The following is a 23,157-nucleotide window of genomic DNA, read 5'->3' as shown; positions in this document are numbered from 1 at the left end:
TGTGAGCAACAAATCAGGCACTTGCTATGCTCAAGCAGCTGAAGGCTTTGAAATCAATGAAGGTTCAAGTGTTTTTCTTGAAGAAGAAAATCTTGTAAGATTTAAAAGATTACCCCTGTCCTTTTTTGACTTAATTTATTGAACTCTATCCTTCAACTTAAGGTGACATTTTTAAACTAATGATAACACTATTAAAGGTAGGATATAGCTAAAAGGAAAGAATGATTTGCTAAAAGTTTTTCTAAAATAAAGACTACTAAATGGTTTTTGTTTACAAGCCACATATACTTGATTATTAACCAAGCTTCCATATTCTCTTTTTTTAACCCAGGAGGATTTAGCAGCATAGCAATATAATAATGGCAAATGTCGTGTTTTATCCAAGATCCACTTGTCTTCATAGCTAGTTTTTCTTTTTTGAAATAGCCTAAGTTTAAAATCAGTCAGTTGGATTCAGCCTTTCAAATACATTGCTTAAGAAATATAGTTAAATCCCTCTCCTCCTCCTCCACACTATAAAGTTTTTTCTGATGTGCATGGACATTGATGAATACATTGAAGGGCGGATTGCCCGAGGTCCTACATATTCATAAATGGAAGGTCAGAGGGCCTAGCAATTAATACGTACCTAATTATATCAGACAAAAATGATCCCAAATCTTAAACTCTACAGCTATATAGAGTTATTTCCTCTCTGTGTTCTTTTATCTCAGAAGTGGCTTCCCAGCAGCAGTATTAGCTGGCAGTGCCCTGGCTTTGCCATGGCATTCTCTGCCTCTGCAGTCTGTTCCTGAAACCCCGAGTCATGAACCTGCCACTCAACTGCACACCGCCTCTCGCTTAGCTCACTTTTTGGCATGCCTTAATGTTTTTCTTAGTTTCAAATGATACCCAAGTTTCATATCATTTTAATTCTCTTTTGTCCGTATTTTGATAGACTGAAGCAAGGATAATCAAAAGAAACATTTATTTACACTCTGTACACTTTGCAAACAAGAGTAGGCCTCCTGACCCCTTAACTCCTACACATCTGTGTAATCATAATATATGCGGACTTCTGATCTTCTGACACTTTGCAGTGACCTGATGCTTTCGCTTCTGGTTCTGATGTTGGATTTTTTGAATAGCCTTCTTGAAAATGACCTACACATGAAAAAGTAAATGATTGGATCTAGGCACACATTGCACGCAGATAGGAAAAGTGTCATTTCTTTGCAGTAATACAGAATTTTGTGTGCAGATTCATCTAAAAGTCTGTCTAAGTGACTGAAAGTAAAAGGAATTCTGCACAAGTGATAGGGTAGAAAGCAGGTGAAGAACACTGCCACAACCACCCTTATGCTCTGGTTATGTTTCCGCTTTCGGCTTGACTGGCTTATGAATTGCTTGCTGGATTTATGGATGTACCTGGATATGGCTATGTAACATCCGATTAGAATCACCAGCACAGCCACAAATAAGCAGCTGTTGACATAAATGACTGCTTCATGCCATTTGACTCCCAAGGGACTTTTAAGTTTCATGCAGTCATGAACATTTTCCTTGGTTAGTTGGCCATTTGTTAGAATGATGTTTGGCAAGGACAGAACAGCCATGATAACCCAAACACAAATAGATAAAACCTTAGTAAAGGTTATGCTATACATTCGAGAGTCCCCAAATGGCTTCACCACCTTCAGATAGCGATCAATGCTTATCAGCCCAAGAAATACGATGGAAGTATACATGTTCGCATAAAATAAAACTGAAGTGTATCTGCAGAGGATAAACTTAAAGTACCAAGGTCCAAATCCTGCATCATGCACTATTCGAAATGGAAATGTCAGTGTCATTATGAGGTCAGCAACCACTATGTTTTTTAGATAAAATATGAAGCTGGTTTTATTCCTAATGTGGAAGAAGATCCACACTGCTAGACCATTCAGCAAGATGCTTGCCACAAATATAATGAGGTAAAGCACAGGCAAGACAATAGTGTCAAATTCGTTGTTAACTGTGATGTTCCTTCCGGGTCCATCGCTCGTGTTACTTGGTGCTTGACTCCCTTGGCTGTTCAGCTCATTATCTGTCGGAGAAGAGGGGAGACATCACGTCAGAGCTTAACATGTGTGCCCCACAGACTACTAGTCTCCTTGATAGGCTACTGCTATTTGCTATTTTAGGCAAATTAAAATATGCCTATGGCATTTTAAATAGTTACTTTAGTGCATTTTTAATGTTTTGAGTGGCCAGGGCATTAGTGGCCTCTCCCTCAAGTCCTCCCCACCCTCCCCCTGAACACATGCACACCCAGGTCCCTTGGGTAAAATGTTGTATTTCTGGTTCTTTATGCCAGTCTTTTGAAAATAAGGAAAAATCCACCAAGGGCAGTTATTCTGATTTTTAATTTAGTGTTTGAAATCATTACAAACAGAATCAATAAAATCTGTTGGCAGAAAATTGGAATTTCCTCTAATGAAAATAAAATGGCTAACACTAGTTATTCTTTTAGGTTAGCCTTTGGCACACACTTTGAAATAACTTTTTAAAATCTCTCCCGGTGTTCAGTTGTTGAATCATCAGTAATTGAGAAACAGTAAAACTAGTGGGTGATTTCTGAAGTTTTTGCCCTTGACTTTCTTACAGAATGTAAGAGCCTTTAGGGACCATTATTTGGAATAGAAACAAAAAGAAATTGTTGTTAATATAGAAGTTTCTTATCATGGAGAGCAACTTGTTAAAAATAGTTCTAGGCTGATACCTATTTTTATTTACAAGGCTACGCTATACGTGTTGCACTTACATAACATTTTTAAACCTTTTACATTTTTGGAATTATTAGTTCATGTTGTTAGAGGCCTATGCCGTACCACTCTATCGCATAATCAGTACCATGACGTATGAGAATCTTATTTACATGGCAGCCATGGAAATGGGCCTCTCGTGTCTCCTACTGTGAGGGGAGTGAAACCCATGGGTAGCCCTCACTCAGGGCTCTGAATCCACTCCTGTTTTCTTGCTGATGGACACTTCCCACAGGCTGCTCGAAGCCAGTAACTCCCCACAGGAAGGTTGCTAAGACAAGACTTTTCCTGGGACAGAAGAGTTCCTCTGACAAATGACTTTGGCTGAAAGCCTCATCATTCTGGTCAGAATTTTGGTCAAACTGCATTCAAGTTTGAATCTTCCCACTCATCCTCCTTGCTCCCCTGTCCTGCACAGTGGTCAGACCTGCATTTCAGTCTGTAATCCCTTGCAAGCATTTCCCCCAGTAAATCCCTTGGCCATCCATTATGTTTTGTCATCTGCCTTGTTTTCTGTCTTTTAAACCTGGACTAACACAATTTTCAAATGACCTTTTCAGATGTAAGGTCACAGGGAAGGTCATTACTGAGTTTTTACTTCTTTTATTTTTTTATTTTTTATTTATTTTTTTTTATAATTTTTTTTTTTTACATTTATTTATTTTTGAGACCGAGACAGAGCATGAATGGGGGAGGGTCAGAGAGAGGGAGACACAGAATCTGAAACAGGCTCCAGGCTCTGAGCTGTCAGCACAGAGCCTGACGTGGGGCTCGAACTCACGGACCGCGAGATCATGACCTGAGTTGAAGTCGGCCGCTTAACCGACTGAGCCACCCAGGCGCCCCTTTACTTCTTATTAATATTGTTTATTATAATTACAGTTATGTTTTGGAATGATTTTGTTTTAGAGGTAATAGCATTAATTTTGGCCTCATTTCCCTACATGACAGGCAGTGTAGTATGTACTTTAGTTCCCTTCTTTGAAGAAATATAACAGGGAAGATAGTTTTGATGATTATAATCCAAAAACAGGTTCTTAAATTGCTGCCTGGAATTTAAGTGTGGGCTCTTCCTGAGTAACCTTGTCCTCTTTCTAATTCTTTCCCTTTTATTCTTTGCTACAAGTGTTTTTAAAAACTGGTTTTCCAGGCTGAAATACCCTCACACAGGCTAGTAATTTATAGCTGGACTAGCCTGTTACAATGAGACCCACAGTATTATTAGGCTTTATAAGTTTAAAATGCCTGATTCAGCTGCCATCTATATTAACTGCTGCCAGTTTCAAATATTGTCTTGAACAGTATCTTTCAAGCCTATTTTGACTTAACGAAGTGTTGCAATCTTGGCTGTTTCTGCACCACAAGATCCCCATCAGCATCAATGTTATTAGAAGCTTTCTAAGATGTGCAATTTTACCTGGGTTAAGATAGTGCTTGAATTAATTTCTGCAATTAAACTATTAGCAGTCACTTTCATCTAACCCAGAATAGAACCCTGTGGGAAATGGAGAGAGGGCAAGTAAGTTTTAATCAAGGTAAGTGGTCCAGCCAAGGGACACAGACTGAAAGTGGTCAGCCGATGGCTCTGGCTTACAACAATTATGAATGGTTTTCAAAACCATTGTAAGTGCAAATAGAATGGTTCACAAACTGTAGCCATACTTGGCATGGATATTTCAGCCCTTAGTGTTGACTCACTGAATCTATTGTGCATATACACTGTGGACTGGGAAGACCCATACATCCCAGTGTTGGTTTGGGATTGTGTGTCTGCTCAGTATATCGTTATATTTTAAAGTTTTAATTGTATGGACAAGCACTCTTATGAAATGATTTACTGATCAATTATGGTTATTGTTAAAGATGGAGTCTTAAATCAGAATGTCAAAAATAGTACTTAACAAACACTGTGTCTCATAAATGACAGATACCAAGTGCGAGTGGCATTATTCCATAGTGGTTATGGTGGTTTTGTCAGTCTGGTGTTGAGCTTGTTGATTATGTCACCTCATAGTATTTACTTCCTTAGTTTATGTATAAGATTAACATTTTGGAATAATTTAATTCAGTAGGCTAGGCCTAGGCTTGGCTATTTCTTCATTTACAAATTCCACACTTATAATGCAGCTTAAACAGTAAGTTGTTAAACTTGTTATGAATTATTTTATGAAATAATATGGTAGTAGAAAGAAAAAATAATGGTTCTTTAGCAGGAAGAACCATCTGTGAGTTGCTCTGGAAGGCTCAAAACTTGATACAGAGTTTTGTCTGATTTTTTTTTTTTTTTAAAGCATTAAGTTTGTGTTCTTTTTTGCCAGCCACTCCCATTATTTCTTCTCTTATGTATCTTTGCCCCAGATTCTCCCAAAGCTGGTGAGTGTGCTCCGAAGCATTTCTGTGCACAGAGCTCACTCTTCGGAACAATGAACATTAAACGTGTGTGGCTCTCTTCACCCAGTTACTTTTATCATGTTGTTCTTCACCCTCAATAAAAAACTTGGCCAAGGTAGGGAACATTTTTAATGACAGGTAGCTTGGTGATTCAATTAAGAAAATTAGAAGGTGTTTTTACAGTGTAAAGGCTATTTTCTCACACACTCCTTGTTTACTAAGATGTTATTACCTGTATTATTTAGCTCAGAGCTTGATATAGAGTGATAATTGAGGGTGAGGATTCCTTTGTTATTTTCTCTCCTGCTCTTCCTTCTCCAACTCCTTTTAAATTGGATTAACAAAGACACTGACATAAGAACCCTATTCCATAGTAAATTAACATTTTGTGCCAGCCTCTGTGAGAGTGGTATTGTAGTCCATGTGTTGACCATTGGGATGTGGCCGTTTTGGTGTGTGTGTGTGGGTGGGTGGGTGGGGGGGGGGGCATTGTGTGTGTTGGAGAAATGCACGGGGCTTGTGGCCATATATAGCATTCAGCACTTGTGGCTACTGTATTGGGCCAAGCAGAAAAGAGCACGTTTGTCCTTGCGGAAAGTCCCACTTGAAGCTGGTTTAGTTACTTCAACACTTTGTAAAGTGGAATAAACAGTAGCCATTTTGCTGGATCTCCCAAGAGTTAAATTCTCTGCAAACATCATTTCGAGGACAGTCTCTAGTGCTTAGTAGATGTTCGTTTACTGCATAACTTAAGTCATTAATTACAATTTGTCTCATTAATAGTGGTCACATGATGAATGATAGAGCGGTGAAGAATCTTGGTCCTTTTGCTTTTGGTATAGCTGCGTTATTGCTCATTGGGGTGTGTCACTCTTTGGCACAAAATGTGAAAGTATCAACAATATGTGACTGCTCTACCTGCCTGGTAGGAATGAAACACAGAAGTCATACAAATTATAGGGTGTCACTACCATGGCACAACTGCCCTTGTGCGGTCAACTTTCCTTGTATGGTCATTGTCCAAATAGTTGCATTTTCTTTTTTTTTTTTTAATTTTTTTTTAACATTTATTTATTTTTGAGACAGAGAGAGAGCATGAACAGGGGAGGGTCAGAGAGAGAGGGAGACACAGAATCTGAAACAGGCTCCAGGCTCTGAGCTGTCAGCACCGAGCCCGATGCGGGGCTTGAACTCACAGACCGCGAGATCATGACCTGAGCTGAAGTCGGATGCTTAACCGACTGAGCCACCCAGGCGCCCCAATAGTTGCATTTTCTAAATAGGAGAGTAGGCACTTGTTGTCTTTGACCTCCTGGGAAGCGTTGGTGAACCTTAAACTATTACATCTGGAAAGTAACAGATACTTTAGTTTGGGTATAAAAATCTTCCCCAAATCATAACGTAATCTTTCTTGTCCTTTTTGAGATGGTCTGTGATTCTGTCCTGCCTGTTCACTGTTTTATATTTAATGAAAGGCCAGGCTAAATGTGGATTTATTCCGTTAATTGGTACAGTAGCCAATAAAATTCCCAAAGTGTCACACAGTATAAATAACAGTTATTTATGAAAGAAGATTTTCTATGGGTTTTTTTCTACAGCTTACCTGGTAATTTTGCAAGTGTCAAGTTGAGCCCCATTCTTCAGTTGTGATGGACTGTAAGCAAAAATACGTGTCAGGAAACACTCGGGGATGACTGAGGGGAGGGTTCGGCATAGGCTATCCCTGGTTTGAGTCCTGGGTGGGGGGGAAAGGGGGGAAAAGTTAGGAAGGAATTTGAACACAGGAATTCTACCTTTTCTTTAAAAATACATGTATATACCTTCACAATTCAGAAAAGGCATACTCTTTGGATATGAACAGCTGTGCCAAATGAGAGTTGCCTGCTTTGTGTTCTCTTTCAGCCTGCCATGGAGCAAGGACCATTTCTGTGTATGTGGTCTATCTGAATGCCACTCTGTGGCCCTGGGAAAGCTACTAATGTCTCTGTGACTCAGTGTCTTCATCTCTGAAATTAGAATGATAATAATCATACTCCAAGATTGTAATAAGGACTACTTGAAATAGTTCATATAAGACATTTATCAGAACCTGGGTATAGGAATGCACTCAGAACGTGTTAGCTTATGTGGTCCTCTCCCTGCTTCTACCAAATCCCCCGCACCTAACCTGAGCATATAATAAATGCATCTATGACAAGACTTACATGCAGTTGGAGATTATTAAAAAATTTTATAAAGATCTAGTGCTGATGTATGTAAGAGTGTTTTAGAAGCTCACATGTTTTCTTCTTCTTCTTTTTCTTCTTCTTTTTTAAAATCTTTCTTTAATTTGAGAGAGAGCACGTTTGGAAGAGGAGCAGAGAGAGGAGGAGAGAGAGAATCCCAAGCAGGCTCTGCACTGTCAGCAGAGAGCCCTCTGTGGGGCTCGAACTCATGAACCATGAGATCATGACCTGACCTGAAATCAAGAGTCAGGTGCTTAACTGACTGAACCACCCAGGCACCCCTAAGCTCACATGCTTTCAAGTATCTATCCTATTCTTATCATCTCTGGGGTTCTAGTTCTGGGTTTACAGTAACCAGCTGTGAGACCTCTAGTAAGTCACCTGACCTTTCTGGAATTGCCCTGAAGGCCCTATAAAATCCCTTTTGGGACTGTAATTTGTGTGAGCTTCTATGTTTTCCTCAAACATAGAATTCCATTAAAAATTTAACATCATTGGAACGTTTGCCTCATAAGTCCCTGTATTTCTCTTTGACAATTCCATTCAATCTGAAAGTTTTGATTAGGAGTGAAGAATTAAATTGGGTTTCAGTGACGGGCGTGTGATTATGACTTAATACCTTAACTTTTCAGACCTTCAGATTCCATACATTTTTATAAAGATTAACTGAGATCGGGGTGCTTGGGTGGCTCAGTTGGTTAAGCGTCCAACTGTGGCTTGGGTCATGATCTATCTCACGGTTTGTGAGTTCGAGCCCCGCGTCAGGCTCTGGGCTAACAACTCAGAGCCTAGAGCGTGCTTCGGATTTTGTGTCTCCCCCCTCTCTATCTCTCCCATCCTCATGCTCTGTCTCTTGTCTCTCAATAATAAATAAACATTAAAATTAAAAAAAAAAAAAAAAAGATTAGCTGAGATCATATGTGCATGTAACATTAAATGCTAGAAAATGTTTCCCCCGGTTCTCCTTCAAGTAGCCCTGTGTTTTTTGGCTTCTCTGAAGTATTGATAAAAGCAGAAATTCTGGAAACTGATTTTGAAAAGTGTGCTGGTCAAGTCCAATGTGTTTATGTTTTAAATGGTTTGCTACAGGGGAAGTCACACTGTTGCTCATGAAACCATGTGAGACTTTCTCTTTACTGATGTTGTTGATAGACTGTGCAGCTGCAGAGATCCCAAGTAACCTCATCCCCTTAAAAGTGCAAAGCAGATTTCTGGCTGGTGTAAGCACTTACAGTTGCTGAGTCAGCAGGAAAAGAGCACTTTGCAGGCAGAAGCGTATTGGAGAGTTTGGCAGCAAATGTTTCTTTATCTGTTACTTTGCCCTTTTCTGTTCCCTAGTATCTCGTGAACTCTGGGGGCTAGATTTGGTAGTAGATGGAAAAAACATTTCCCATATTGTTAGTGAACGCTCTCTCCACTAGAATCCTCTCTTTGTGAATTTAGACACCCTATCCATGTCTCGTGTCAAATCACTACATGGTGGGCACCAAAAAGGTTTTTTTTTTTTTGGTTAACAGAGCATGGACAATGACTTGGGCTCTTAAGAGTCTTTCCTATTTTGGTGTCAGTGTTGCAGGATTTTAAAGTAAGGCAAGGATGTGAAACTCCACTTTGTTTTTAATTATTAAAAATTACTCAAAAGAATGATTGAAGCAGTTTTCTGAACTTCATAACGATAACCCTTGGATTCAGTAAGCCTTTTTTTTCTTTTTTTTTTCTTTTTTTGAATCAAGCTTCTGATGGAAACATTTCATGGAGTTTACCTGACAAACACCTCTTCATTTGTACATTTCTCTGTTCCCAAGTTACATGGTTTTCTTTCTCTTGGCTTCAAATATACTTTACTGAGTAACAAGAATTCCAATATGGCTTACCCATACTAGAAGAGGAGCTAATATGGGTGAGCCACACGCAACAGCGGGAGAGAAAGCAGAAAGCCATTAAGACGGACCCAGAAAAGAGACTTGGGGAAAGTATTTATATATCACATTTCTGATAAAGGATTTGTATTCAGAGTGTGCAAAGAACGTTTACAACTTCTTAATAAGAAAACCAGCGAGAAAATAAATTATCTAAAGATTTGTGTAGACGTTTTCACCAAGAGCACACGAAAAGGTGTTCAACATCATTAGTCATTGGGGATATTTAAATAAAAACCTACAATGAGATGTTATTTCCTATCTGCCAGAGTGGCTGTAAATAAAAATGAGAAAATGAAGTGTTGCTAAGGACGTGGAAAAACAGAAACACTTCTGCATTGCTAGTGGGAAGTTAAAATGATGTGGCCACTTTGAAAACAGTCTGATAGTTTCTTATAAAGGTAAAACTAATTTATCATTCAGCCCAACAATTCCATGCATATATATCTACCCAAGAGAAATGAAAACGTGCCTATGCAGACTCCTGTGGAAATATTTTGGTAGCATTGTTTCTAGTAGCTAAAAGTCAAATCAACCTAAATATCAATTGATGAATGATGGATAAACAAAATGTGGTATAGTCCTTCAGTGCAATATTACTTCACAACCAAAAGGAATGAAATGCAGCTATAATATTGACAAGCCTCAAAAACATTTTGCCAGGTAGAGAAGCTACATGTGAAAGACTACATAACATTTGGATGAAATGTCCAGAAAAAACAAATCTATAGAAGTGTAAAGATTAGTGTTTGCCTCAACGCTGGGGGTGGGAGTTGAGAATAACTGTGAGGATATGAGGGGTTTTGTTGGGGGGAGGGGTGATAAAACTGGATTGTGGTGATGGTTTGCAAAACTCTAAATTTACTAAAAAGTATTGAATCATATGCTCAAAATTGATACAAATTATGACATATAAATATCGTCTCAAGTTAAAAAGGACAAAAGAGCACATAGAAAGGAAAAGTCCTACAAATAGGCTAGCAACTGACCAACACTACAGATGAGTTTCAAGACCAAGAGAAACACATAACAGGTACATTCCCTATCTTCTGTTAAAGCAGGTGGTGAAACGCAAAGTACATTTAGCAAGAGTTGCATCTCTTGAAGTGTGTGAGGGGGGGCTGCTTAGCAATATATATGATTCATTCATGAATTTCCTCTTTTGGAATTGGGTCCCAGGGGCATCTGGATAGCTCAGTCAGTTAGGTGTCCAACTCTTGGTATCAGATCAGGCTCTGTGCTGCCAATGAGGAGCTTGCCTGGGATTGATAGTCTCTCTCTCTCTCTCTCTCTCTCTGTTTCTCTCTCTCTCTCTCTCTGTTTCTCTCTCTCTCTGTTTCTCTCTCTCTCTCTCTCTGTTTCTCTCTCTCTCTCTCTGTTTCTCTCTCTCTCTCTCTGTTTCTCTCTCTCTCTCTCTCTCTCTCCCTCTCCCTCTCTGTTTCTCTCCCTCTCCCTCTCTGTTTCTCTCCCTCTCCCTTCCCACCTGTTGTCTCTCTCTTTCTCTGTCTCCCTCTCCTGTGGTCTCTCTCTCTAAAAATGAATAAACAAACTTAAAAAGTACTATAAAAAATAAAATCTTTAGAATTGGATCCCAAATCCAGAGACCTTGGATATGGGTGATGATTTAGACTTCTGGGGAATCCATGCTTCCATTCTCTTAATTATTATTGAAATTATATAGAAGAGTTGGGTTTTAATTAGTTTCTGATAAGATACTTGTGTTTTCTGGAATCTAATTTGTTTTTCAGTTATGGGAAATGAGATACTTTATTCTCCTGTACTGGCCTCTGAGAGTCTCTTCTCTCCTCCATCTCCTTTATTACCATCTCTAAATAACGTGCTTTCCCGAATTTAGGCCATCGCTCCTCATTCTTTTATTTCCTTTTCTTCAGGAGTGTTCATGTCTACTCGGATGCTCAGCTATAACCTCTCTTCCCTGATCCCTCTTTTCCTTTCCCTAAACTTCAGTCCTTCGTGCACAATGAAATGTGCTATATGTGGATGTTCCTCATAGTCGACAACTCTGAACTTGAACTGTTTTCCCTTTCCTCCATGGAAACCACTTTTCCTTTTATCCCTATTTCTGAATATTTGCTTCATCTCTTGGTCAAAGGAGTGCTTTACAGGGTAGTTCTTTTCCTTGCCCCTTACCTGGTCAGCCCCTTACTTGATCTTCCTGTTTGTCTTATTACATCTTTCCTTTGCTGTGAAGGAAAGCTGTTACAACCCCTACCCCCAAAGGCCCCTTCTAGAACAAGGCCCTCATAGTTTCATGTGTGGGTCGCTGTACTGACCTCCTGTCTGGTCTCTGCTTCTTTCCTCTCAAGTTTCTCCTGCTTCTTGTTGGCAGATTTTTTTTTTCTAAATAACCCAAGTAGCCATGCTTTCCTTTTCTCTCTAAACTCGAGTTATTAAATGGTACAGAAATTCTTGCATTAGAGTTCCTAATCAGATAGAAGGCGTTATTTTTGTTGTTTTGAAGATCGTAGAGGGTGGAAGTTAAAAGAAGCTGGATTTTGATAATTAAGAGTTGCCAGTAAGCTTTGGGGATAAATTTCCCATAATGAATCTTTTGAATTATGGGTACAATAATGTTATCTGCTCTATAGCATCATTAAGAGGTTAACTTAGAATATACATTTATAAATAAGTGCTTTATAAATGTTTTTGTTTGTGTTAAATGTTAGTTTTTATTGGTGTTATTTCCAGTAGTCCTTCCCTAAACGCAATTCAAAGATCATTTTAATTTGATTGGAAACTGTCAACCTTAACCAACCGTGGGGCGCCTGGGTGGCTCAGTAGGTTAAGTGTCTGAATCTTCATTTTGGCTCACATCATGATCTTGTGACTCCTGAGTTTGAGCCCCGCATTGGGCTCTGTGCTGACAGTGCACAGAACCTGCTTAGGATTCTCTCTTCCTTCTCTCTGCAGGCCCCCCACCCCCCAACTCATGCATTGTGCACTCTCTCTCTCTCAAAAATAATTAACATAAAAAACAAACACCCATTGCCCTGACTCCTAGCCAAGCACGGTGGCAGTGTGGTGGAGTGTGGGGTTTCAACTTCTGTTACCTTCCAACTTTCTGCCCCTCCATTTCCTCATGAAAAACACGAATATGAGGATATGTCCACAGAGGGATGACCGCCAGGTTAAAATGAGAATATTTATGACCACCTGGCACCATTGCACAGGGTAGGAGCCGTCTTGCTGGTTCCTGTTGTGTAGCATAGGGACACAATAGAATTTATCTGGTGATTGATAGGTTGGACACAAAGTGAACCATGTTCTTGTCACCTTGTTGATGGTGATAGTGTTATGTGGTTTGTGGTCCCAGCCCTTTGACTGATCTCTTTGCTCAGCGAGCTTGCCCTTTAAGTTGTGTCTGAGCCTCATCTGACTGCTGTGTGCACATAAACTGCAGGGCTGCTGTGCGTCCTTGGCATGTCCCGGCGCCTGCAGGGTGTTGCAATGAGGGCTGCTTCAGTGGTAGTAATGGCTTGGTTCCAGGACCTTGTTCACGGGCGGGAATCCTGTTGTGCCACCTCCTGCTCCCCCAGCTGAGAGCTGATGAAACCACTCAAGAATGTGATGTCTGATGTAGGCCCAAGCTTCACAGCCATTCCTGAGGTTAGATGGTATCGATGCTTAGAGGCCTGGTTTTTGTTGTTGTTGTTGTGTTTCTTTTTTTTTCTTTTTTTAACCATCCATTGATATCCTCCTTTGACTGAGGAGGTGGTGGAATGAGGGTGGTGGAAAAGGACTAATGTGTTCTCAGTGTCTCCTTTATTTTAGACCTTGGACCAGTTGCTTGATGTCTCGTACAATCCTCAGAGCAGTCCCATGACCTAGGTGCTTCGTTCCCTTTCCTCCCCCCAGGTGGGATGATCCGAGGCTCAGACTCATTAATTAACCTGCCCTGACTCACATGGCGAGTAATGGGTAGAGTCAGGATTCATCCCAGATCTGATAGAAGCTGAAGCTGGAGTTCTATTATACTGGCCCAGAATAAAAATGAAGAACGATTCTGGAGCCTCATTTTGGAGGACAGGAAATAGAGGGGGGGGGGCGGCACAGGGCAGAGGGGGCATTTGTTTTCTCCCGTCCAGCTGGTGAAGGAACTGCTAATCTTCTAAACTGGAGATCTAGTTTTGTTTGGCCTGAACAATGTTGAAAACACCAGGAAATTGCATATAAGAACTCAGATCTGGATCCTACTTTCAAGAATGAGATATGCAAACACTGAGCACAAGTAATCCAGCAGCATCAGCTGCCTCTTCCCGATGGGCAGTGTGCACGCCAGTTTGCCAGCTCCCAGCATTTTCTGTTGGCATCCTGGGTGTCCTCACTTGGGAGTGTTAACTGTCTGATCCTATAGATATTTGATTTTATAACCTTTGGTTTGTCATTTAATCTTACGTGACTACATTTGATTGATATGGATCAAGAAGTGTTCTATTTAGGTTTATAAATGTATTTTTCTTCTTCCTCTGCTCCTTGTCTATGGACTCCTAATTTTTCTTGCTTTGAGGACCATTGCAGAGTATTCTTTCCAAATGATTTTCCTGGTACCTCTTAGCGATTCAGAAAAATAGTGTCAGGAGATCTTACTTAGTTCACACTTGAGAATTATTAATGGTCACAATTGAGCTTTTCTCTGTGTTCAGCCCTGTGCTGAGGTCTTTAAGCAAAAACCCTGCTGGGTATTGTTAAACTGTTTTTCTTGGAGGGAGAACTGAGATTCTGGGTCCCAAGGAAGGAAAGGTTATAAATGGTGGTGTAGAGGCTTGAACCCAGGCGTGTTAGATGTCTAACTCTCTCCTGTTTCCCTGAAAGGGTAATGGGGGGACCAGGGGAAGGATTAGCATCCAGGACTGGTGAACTGCTACCTTAGGCACATAGCCTTGTAGTTAGAATTCACTGTGTTAGACCTCAGCCTGGTTGGTGAGCCCCTTGTGCCCAGCTTGGGGGAACCCCTGCCTCAGCAGAAAGAGCCAGCAGGTGTGCCTGCTGGGACCCAGCAATGTCCTCTCTGGCTGCACAGGGTCTCGTTACTGTCCTTCGGATCAAGATAGGAAAAATGAATGCCAGTGAATGCCAGTGAAATGAATGCTCCCTGAATACGGTTATTCATCACTTGTTGGAGTGATTATTTGGTGGCAGTGGTTCTCTCTTACTTGTCTTCCACTTTCCTGTTTGAATTTTAGAGGCTCACATCCAGAACTGTTAGAATTTCAGATCTGAGGGTTTTGTTTTGTTCTGTTTTGTCTTTTTAGCAGCGGGTTGGTCATTTTCTCACAGAAAAGCCATAATAAATTAGTAACTCATATGGGAATACCGTTGTGGTATCCTTACATTTCAATGGTAAAGATGTAACATTCACAAAAAACATCTAATGTGAAGTTTCTGGTGAAAGATAATAGTCTCTTATTTTGGAACCGTCTGTAACCCAAGAATACCTTAAATTTAAGCTGGAAGGAGGGTGGGAGGGAGGGTTTTCCAATGCTGGTAACAACAGCTTTGCTGGAGGCCTTGGGAAAGAAACAGGTTACCTCACTGGATACAGTTTACTTTTTTTTTTTTGTATTGAAATTAGGTCACTGTAGTCATAGGTCGCTTCGTTAATGCATGCTTCGAATCACATCCGAAAGGTGTTGGAGTGCCAAGCACAGTCCATCAGGTTGTTCAGGTACTACTCTGAAGTTCTCTTTTCAGACTTGCACTTGACATCTATAGCCTACAATTGTGTGTCTTTTGGTTCACATTGAGATTTAGCAGATTATTTATCAGGTGACTTCTGACCACTTGTTGGTAACTATTTCTTTGAGAGTAGTATAAAGTGGATTGTAAACTCCATGAAGGCAAGGCTTGGGTCTAATGCTTCTTTACAACCTTCCCTAAACCTGGTTATTCCCTTTGTACAGGAGAGGAACCTTACTAGGGAGATTCAACAACTTGCCCAACATCACACACACTGAGAGGCAAAGCCAGGAAAGGAGCTTTAGTTTTTGTGACCCCAGAGCCTCTCTGCTATGCTACTTGACTTGATGAGTGGAACCTCAGAAGTAACCTGGCTAGTGTCTTATACCTCAATTCATAGGCAGGTATTACGTTTTTGACTTTATGTAAGTCTGTGACCCTAGACGAAACATTTTAGCTCTCGAACTTGTGCATTTCTGAAATGGGAAAAATAATAGATGCCTGGACTAGTTCCCAAAGGTGCTGTGAGAAGTTGTGAGATAATATATACAAAGTCAATTTTATGTTGTAAGTACTACAGTATTATAAAGGTGTAACTCATGGCAAATAGTACGTTTTTTTTTCTGTTCAGTAATAAAATTTGTTATTAATCATATAGTTAAATTTTAGAGTTGACCGAATTGACATGTATAGTTTTATTTTCTCTTTAGGCAAAGTCTGATTGATATATAGCTCAGTTCTGGATGATTGAAACAGAGGAGGCTGGTCAGAGAGGTTCGGGGCTCTAGTTTCAATAACCAGAGTAATGGTTTTAAATGAATATGTGGAACGAAATATATTTCAGGTAACTTCTGGTTCCTTAAAACAAATATCTCAGAATTTAAGGTCCCAGGTAGAGTGTTCAGTTGCTGGATTCACATCCTGAAGAAGGGAGGAGTGCTTTGCACAGGCTCAGGGAGTGGCTGTTCCTGTTCACAAGGGTCATTCCATGGTGGAGGCACTATACTTCAGAGGTAACGTGATTCTTCATGCTGTGATGGTGGGGGTCTTCTCACCATTCCAGGAAGGTCGTCATCACAGTTTTCTAGCTGTGGGTAAAGGGGAGGTGTTCTCAACAGAACACCTACCTGTAGAATGTGTGTCCGCTCAGCTACCTTAAATCTTCAGATCACAGTTTAGTCAATACGTTGTTTAATAGAATAAGACTGATTCCTAAGAGGCAAGTCCTCCTTCAGTTTTATCCCTTACCTTCATTTATAATGAAAACATTCTAATGAGGTCTTTAATACTAGTGGATATTTCACATTTTTATCAGCATCAGACCCTCCCTGTTACTAACTTTGTCCTCTTATAAAAACAAGAAATAAATTTCCCCACTCATATATATGTAATAAAAGGATCTGGTGTCATATATAATTGATTTCATGTATGTGTGTGTGAACACATACCCATATATATGCGCGCGCGCACACCCACACGTATAGTATTTTCTTTAAAGTGATTATTAAAATCAACGTCACTGGCATTAATTACCTGATTTTTAAAACAATGCTTCTCAAACTAGTGGGAATATTTGAATCAAAATAATTTTGGATAGATGTATACAGATGGTAAGTTGCTCAACTAGGAGAAATAAGTAACTGTTTGCATTATTATAATATTTCTCATATGTGTTTTCTCTTTTTCCCCGTCATATTTCCTTGATTAATGTCCTCTACCATTACAGCCCTCTCTTCTAGCTTCCTGTCTTGTACACAATACAGCTGAAGCCCCTCTGTAGGTACCCTCGTGACCTGATCTTGTCTACCTGCCCACTTCGCAGCTGCACCAGACTGCCTGTCTACCTGGCCCTTTTGTTCTGGAAATCCTGCTTCTCCCTTGCCCAGCTATGTAATGGCAAGCTCCTTACACAGCTTTCAAGTCTCACTCCTCTGCGACCTCTTCTAAAAGCCTTCCGTGTTCCCCCTATACTGTGTCAGTGCTCCTTAGTCCCTATTGTCTGCCTCGTTGTCCAGAATTCCAACTATTGCATTTTCCTTGTTTGCCTGACTGCTTGAGAGTCTCTGAATCCTTCTATCTCCAGAATCCATCAGAGTACCTGAAGATACAGGGTCAGGCTCAAAAAACGTTTGCCTTCATGTTAGGCTTTCTTGGAATGTGGCTGCCCCCTGTGACCTAAACTGATCTTAGCAGAGATCTACCATTGTTTCCTTAATGAGTATCTTATTTTGCCATCTGAAGTAGAAGAGTACAACACAGGAAGGGCTGAGAGAATAGGAACTGGCAGTTGATCTCATGTAAGACATGGACAAAGGCCAGGAGAAGGGTCATCATACACTGGTCCTCTGATGTTTCCGAACACCTCCCTCTGAAGTAGGGGGACTAAAGTGGAGGGTTGCCAATTCAAATAAAGCCCCATAAGTAATATCCCCCCAAAGGAAAGTGAGCCAGGTATCAGAAGAAATCATCAACAGTACTAGTATGCTAGTAAGATCCAGCTAACAGCCAAAGCGTCAGGGTAGATAAACAGCAGGGCTGAGGACTATATGTCCTGGGGGGATGTTGCCCTAGTCTCAGGCTCTGGATTGTTGCCACACAGGTGTATGGGTCAGCTGCTATCAGATTATCTGATTTATAAGAAAAATGGATTTTCTATAAAATTGCATGAATTTTAAGTTACAGATTAAGTTTGTTAACACATTGGGTAGGCCCAATAAAGCTTGTCTGTGGGTTACAATTTGTGACATTGGCTGCACCAAACCTTTCCTTAGCGTTTCTGTTCATTCATTCCCTGTGGGACTAGAGCCTTGTTACCTGATGCTTGCTCCAAAGCTCTACCTGAGTTTTACCAATTTCCCCTTCATAATTTCCTTTTGGAAATTGATGAGTTTGTAAGACAAGCTTTGAGACAATGTATAGGATTTCAGACATTAATGGCATTGTATTTAATTTGGGATGACTACTTCAGAAGCTCTGAAGTTTCTTCTTACTGCTAATGATGGTGTATTAGATTGAACCACATGGAAATAATATTTTGTACATGTGAAAATGGCATTTTCATGTGCCTACCTACCAGTTGAGAAATTTTTGATAGGATGTATTATTGCAGCATGAAATTAGAATGTTTTAGGGGGAAGGGAATATTGGTGTTGAATAAATACAATGGAAATATCCATTAAACAATGACTGTAATATGCAGATGCATTAATACAGTAGTTACCTTTTTGATGGCATCCACTGTTTTTTATTCCTTCATTTTGCTACATATGATATAGGTACTACATTAGACACTTTGACACGTGCAATACTTCATCTTGTTTAAAGTTTTCATTATCCAGATCATTACAACGCTTGGTGGAAACAACCACAAAATAATTGTGATTATTTATTATATCTTACTGTGGGTAACCACATTGTACCCATGTTATGAAGGATTGTCTTCTTTGTAAATGCATCTAGTAAACAATTAGTTTTGTAGTTTTTCCAGTTTTCTCTTTCAACCAATTTATCTACATTGTTTTGAAAAGCGCAATGATGATTTGTTTTCAGTTTTGTTTATAAGCTTTGAGTCTGGTAGGTTGGAAGAGGAGGAGGTGTGGCCAGGGAGGCCATCCATCCCAAAAGCAGTGTGGCAGACCCTGTGGTGCCTGTAGCCTAGGGGCAGCTCATGTCCATGTGTCATTTTCTTACCTCTCCTCTGTCAGCTCTCTGCCTGAAGCCATGTAGCTGAGTGCTAACAGCCCAGTATTTTCTCTTAGCCTTTTCCTTTCTTCAACTAGATCATAAGCATCTGTAGTGCAGGAACCTTAGATTATTTTATTTCAGCTGTCCTCTATTATACTGACTTCTGCTTTGGAAGCAACCAGAATCTTGGTTTATTTAGTACTCTCCATGGCCTTGAAAATCAGAGTTTTGCTCTACTGTCTGTCCGCTGGAGAGTTACTCTGGTGGCTGAAGGCCAGTAGTATCTCTGACCTGAGAGCATGTTCAGTCTATTGGCTAACCCCTCCTCTGGTAGTGGAAAAGTCTATGTTTCTATCTTGTTAGGCACAGCAACAGCATTAAGAAGCATAAGGGTTTGGCAAATACTGGCTAATCCTATTGTGCATGTAGGACAGTTGTGAATTATTTAGATACACTTTAATTTATTAAAAAGACATTGGATTCAAGTTGCAGATCTGCCATTTACTTGGGCAGGTTACCTAACCTCGATGCTTCCCTTTTCTCTCCTGGAAAATATTCATCATTGGATTGATTTGAGGATTGAATGAGGTATTACCACAGTATTACCTCATCAGATCCTTAGAGATCTTTTTATTGGAGCTTGGCATATAGTAAGAACTCACTATTTTGATGCTACCTGAGTGTTAGTAAGAACAGTCTTCCCCCACCCCCACGCCATTTTTCAAATAAATTGAGGCTTAGCGAGGTTCCCTCAGCAGACCTGTGAGTACAAGAGCCCAGGTTAACACACGTGGTAAGTGATGGAGCCTGGATTTGAACACAAGTCACTCTGACTGTTGTGCTCATAACTATTCTGTTGTTGCTGCCTCCCCACGAATTGGGGGTTCATGTGCTGATTATTATATGATGTCTCCTTTGGAAAGAGTAGAAAGTAAAGTAGCTCCATCTTGACTGTAATCTATCACGTACCCAAGATAGCCATTTATCTCCTGCAGTCCGGTAGTACAGTAAATAAATCACAAATCTATATAATTTTGCTTATAAACTATGCAAAAAAAGGGGGGAGGTCACTATGGCAAATAGTGCATTTACTCAGAGATTGCAAAGTAGTGACTAAGAGCATGGTTGACGGCAGAAAAACATGGTTCAGGATGAGAGCTCTGCTACTTGTGTATTTTTTAAACTTCAGTTTCCTCAGCTGTAAAATGGTGGTAATAACAGTATTTACAGCTGTCTCCATTTGTTTTTTGAATATGGGTGAAATAGGCAGTGCTCTTGGGCATATATTAAGATATCAATGTATTTATGATGGTTGTTTTAGTATTAAGGCTAGAAGGGCAGTTTGTGTCATGACTTTTATCTACTACATTATAAAAAGTCACTTAGGAGTTAGCTTCTGTTTCTAAAATGATAGAAATTATTATTAGAAATTGCCTTATAAGAGAAATTAAGGAGTCACTGATATGAATGGCTTAATGTGATGTCTTATACCATGTGAAACTTAATCAGTACTCTTCTTCAAGCGCCTTTTAGTGTAAATGTTCTCATCTATGGCTAATATGAATGTTAATAAAAGATAAAAATATGCTAATTGGGTGCAAGGTAGAGAACAAACATTCTATTCTGCCCATTTTTGCCACATAGGGAGGAAGAATATTTAAAAGTGTCGCCAGGTCAGAAAGGAGCTTAGACTTAACCATTGGCCTGATGGAGAACATGTGAGTCTTGTTTCTTATTCACTCTGATACTCTCCAAGTGGTTCATCTCATCTACTTTTTAACCACAAGGTCATGGTTGCCTTGGCTCTCCCTCTCTGCTTTTGATGGTCACAGCTATAAGCACTGCAAGTGGCCCTTGTGTTTGTATTACTGCAAAGCTTTCTACCTGAGGAAGCAAGGAGCTAACTGTTCTCATCTCCATCTTGCAGAGGGAGAATCTGGAGCCTAAAGACGTTGGGATTTGATTAACATCATGTAGTTGGCTGGGACAGAAATGGAGAGAGGATCAGTCCTCCTTATCTTGTTGGGCTCCACCCAGTGCCCCCTCCAACATTCCTTTATTAGATCCAAGCCTTGGTTCTTGATAACGAATCCTAGTACCTCGGCATATCACCTGGATTGTGGGAATGTAGAGATGCTGGGGGCCTCTAATGACCATCTAATCTGATTCCCTCATTTTATTGTGAGGGATGGGAGTGAGCTTCCAGGGAAGTAAGAGGCTTGCCCAACTTACTGATAACTTTTGGCACAGTCTGCATCCTAGCCCTGGTCATTTTGCTGTGAGTCCTTGACTTTCTGCCCTGAACCAAACTTCTGTCCCCATGCCCATGGAGAACCTCTGTCCTCAAGACTGTGGGCTGCTCCCAGGTGATTTTCCTTAGATTTCACCTCACTTCTGTTCTCACCAGGACAGGCTTTGAGGGAGTTGTAGGAGTTTTCCTGTTTAGAGGCATATAAAGAACCAATGACTGTTCTTGTGTCCTCTATGTTAAATTTCTGTGGAATTTTCTGAGTACAGGCTAAGCATGAAATACTTTTTGTTCTTGAAGGAAGTGAACCCCTAAGATAGCAAGGAAGGGAGAAAAGCAGGCAGACTCCGAAGAGGGCATGAACACTAGTAGCTTGAATAAAAACATCAATTTTCAGTTAGTGTCTATTCACCTACCCCCTTCCTTGAATGCAGGAATCCCTCTCAGCACGCTGTCTCTGGCTAGGAAATTTCCCCTAAGCCTCTTCATGAAAGTTATGATTTTGTGCCTACATCCTTAAATACAGTATTCAGGAATCTATTCCTCCAGCCCCTCTGCCTTCACCCACGTATATCAAAAGACTTTTCAAGTAGATGTTGCAAATGATAGTCTTAGCAAAGGATTTTGCTGAAGGACTAAGAGAATCTCCTCGATTCCTAATTTCAAGAAGGAAAGACTTTTGTTAACCCCAAGCTGGCAGAGATAATAATGATATAAAATATGAGCAATGTCTGGCTCTCCCTGTCCCATATAGTTTTGGTAATAGAGAAGCAAAGTTTTTACTGTGTATTTTGCTAGGAAGTTGGCATCTCTAGTTAGGATTTTGAAAGAAAGCTGTTGTTGAAAATGTTAATACGCCTAACGCGAAAGCAGATTCAATTTGAAATACAATATAAAATTCTCTAGCAGCTAAATGTTGTTAACCACGAAAAGTCCCTCTACTTTAGGCTCACCTATCTTTTAAAGTCTTTATTATAACACTGACAGGTTCAAATCCCCATGCTTGCTTTTTGTTTTCCTCAGTGAAGCAAAAACTTCCCCAACAGTCTGAACGTGAAGCCGAACTAAGCTGTCTCGAGCCCTTTGTCAGTAGCCGGGCAGTTTCCTCAGTGCCTTCGTGACATGTTTTAACATGATCTCTTAATGGAATAGGAATGAGGATCGCCCTGTTCTTTGTGGCACAATGAGAAGATTGAGATTCTTTTATCAGAATGAGGCAATCTGGGCAGAAAAATCATCTTTCTCATTTTGGTCTCTCTGTTTAAAAAAATGTAAATGAACGATTATGAAACAAATGTACATTTTAGGACGTAGGAAACAATGAGAAGAGACTGTGGATTTTACTCAACCTTAATAAAGTAAATGTGATAAAAGATTTCACTGAAACAGAAGTGATTTCCAAATCATCATTTCCCCTTTTGAAGTCACGATACACAGTTTACATTTTCCGCCCGCCTGAGTTGGAAACCGCGAAGCCCCATGAAGCATGTATGGCCCCTGTTTTGGATTGTGGTGCCTCCCACAGAGTCGTTACATTATCTCATTCAGTTCATATTCTAATTTCTACTTTTTCTTCAGACCTCAGATTTAAGCAGAAGGATAATTACAGTCTTAATCAGTGCTGTGTCCTATCAACCACAGCTTTTAAGAAAATCAAAAAAAAGTTTTTTTGATTTACCTTTCATTGCGGTGTCTGGGTGTCCATTCACCTGATACGGTGTCTTCGAGTTGGAACAAGCTTCTCAACTCTAATTAAGAATAAGCCTTGAAACTATGGTTAACAGAGAAGTGGGTTTTCTGGTACAGCATGAAAAATAAGCATTTTTCTCCCTGTGAGAGAGGGTGGGTTCTCCCCTACCCTCCTTGAGAGTGTCCTCTGAGGCACCCTTTCAGATTGTCCTGCTTGGAACAACTGGAGCAACTTGCTCTCTCGCTAAAGTAAGTGACTCACATCTGAGAGTAGGTGAGATCTGTCGACTGCGGAAGAGCATTTCCTGAACCTGCAGGAATCAGAAGGTGATTCACCTGAAGGGAACACAGAGGGCTGGAGCTCAGCATGCCAGAGGACTGTTGAAGGAGAGGGGGATGGAGTCTAAGGAGTCTAAGTCTAAGGTTGGGGTTGGCCTCTACTAAATTAGTCCCAGTGTTTAGGTTCTTCCTTTTTTCTTTTTCTTTTTCTTTGTTTTATTTTATTTTGCAGGGGTGGAGGG

General features: G+C 40.3%; 2 protein-coding genes across 22 annotated transcripts in view; one reads left to right on the top strand and one right to left on the bottom strand.

The window, feature by feature from the left end:
- Window positions 1-23,157, top strand: part of MED12L (mediator complex subunit 12L) — a 333,827-nt gene that overhangs the window by 197,274 nt on the left and 113,396 nt on the right. The gene's annotated exons all lie outside the window — the stretch shown is intronic.
- GPR87 (G protein-coupled receptor 87) lies at window positions 995-22,994 on the bottom strand. The gene is made up of 3 exons (XM_015539328.2): window positions 22,626-22,994; window positions 6,778-6,909; window positions 995-2,065 (listed from the first exon to the last, which is right to left on the bottom strand). Exons 2-3 carry the CDS (start codon window positions 6,809-6,811, stop codon window positions 1,023-1,025), a joined length of 1,077 nt encoding a protein of 358 aa, XP_015394814.1. The 5' UTR covers window positions 6,812-6,909; window positions 22,626-22,994; the 3' UTR covers window positions 995-1,022.

This window comes from Panthera tigris, chromosome C2 (assembly GCF_018350195.1).
Source record: "Panthera tigris isolate Pti1 chromosome C2, P.tigris_Pti1_mat1.1, whole genome shotgun sequence".
In the NCBI taxonomy this organism is placed as follows: Eukaryota; Metazoa; Chordata; class Mammalia; order Carnivora; family Felidae; genus Panthera; species Panthera tigris.
Note: the sequence above shows the minus strand (reverse complement) of the source record. Positions and strands in the feature narration are given on the sequence as shown.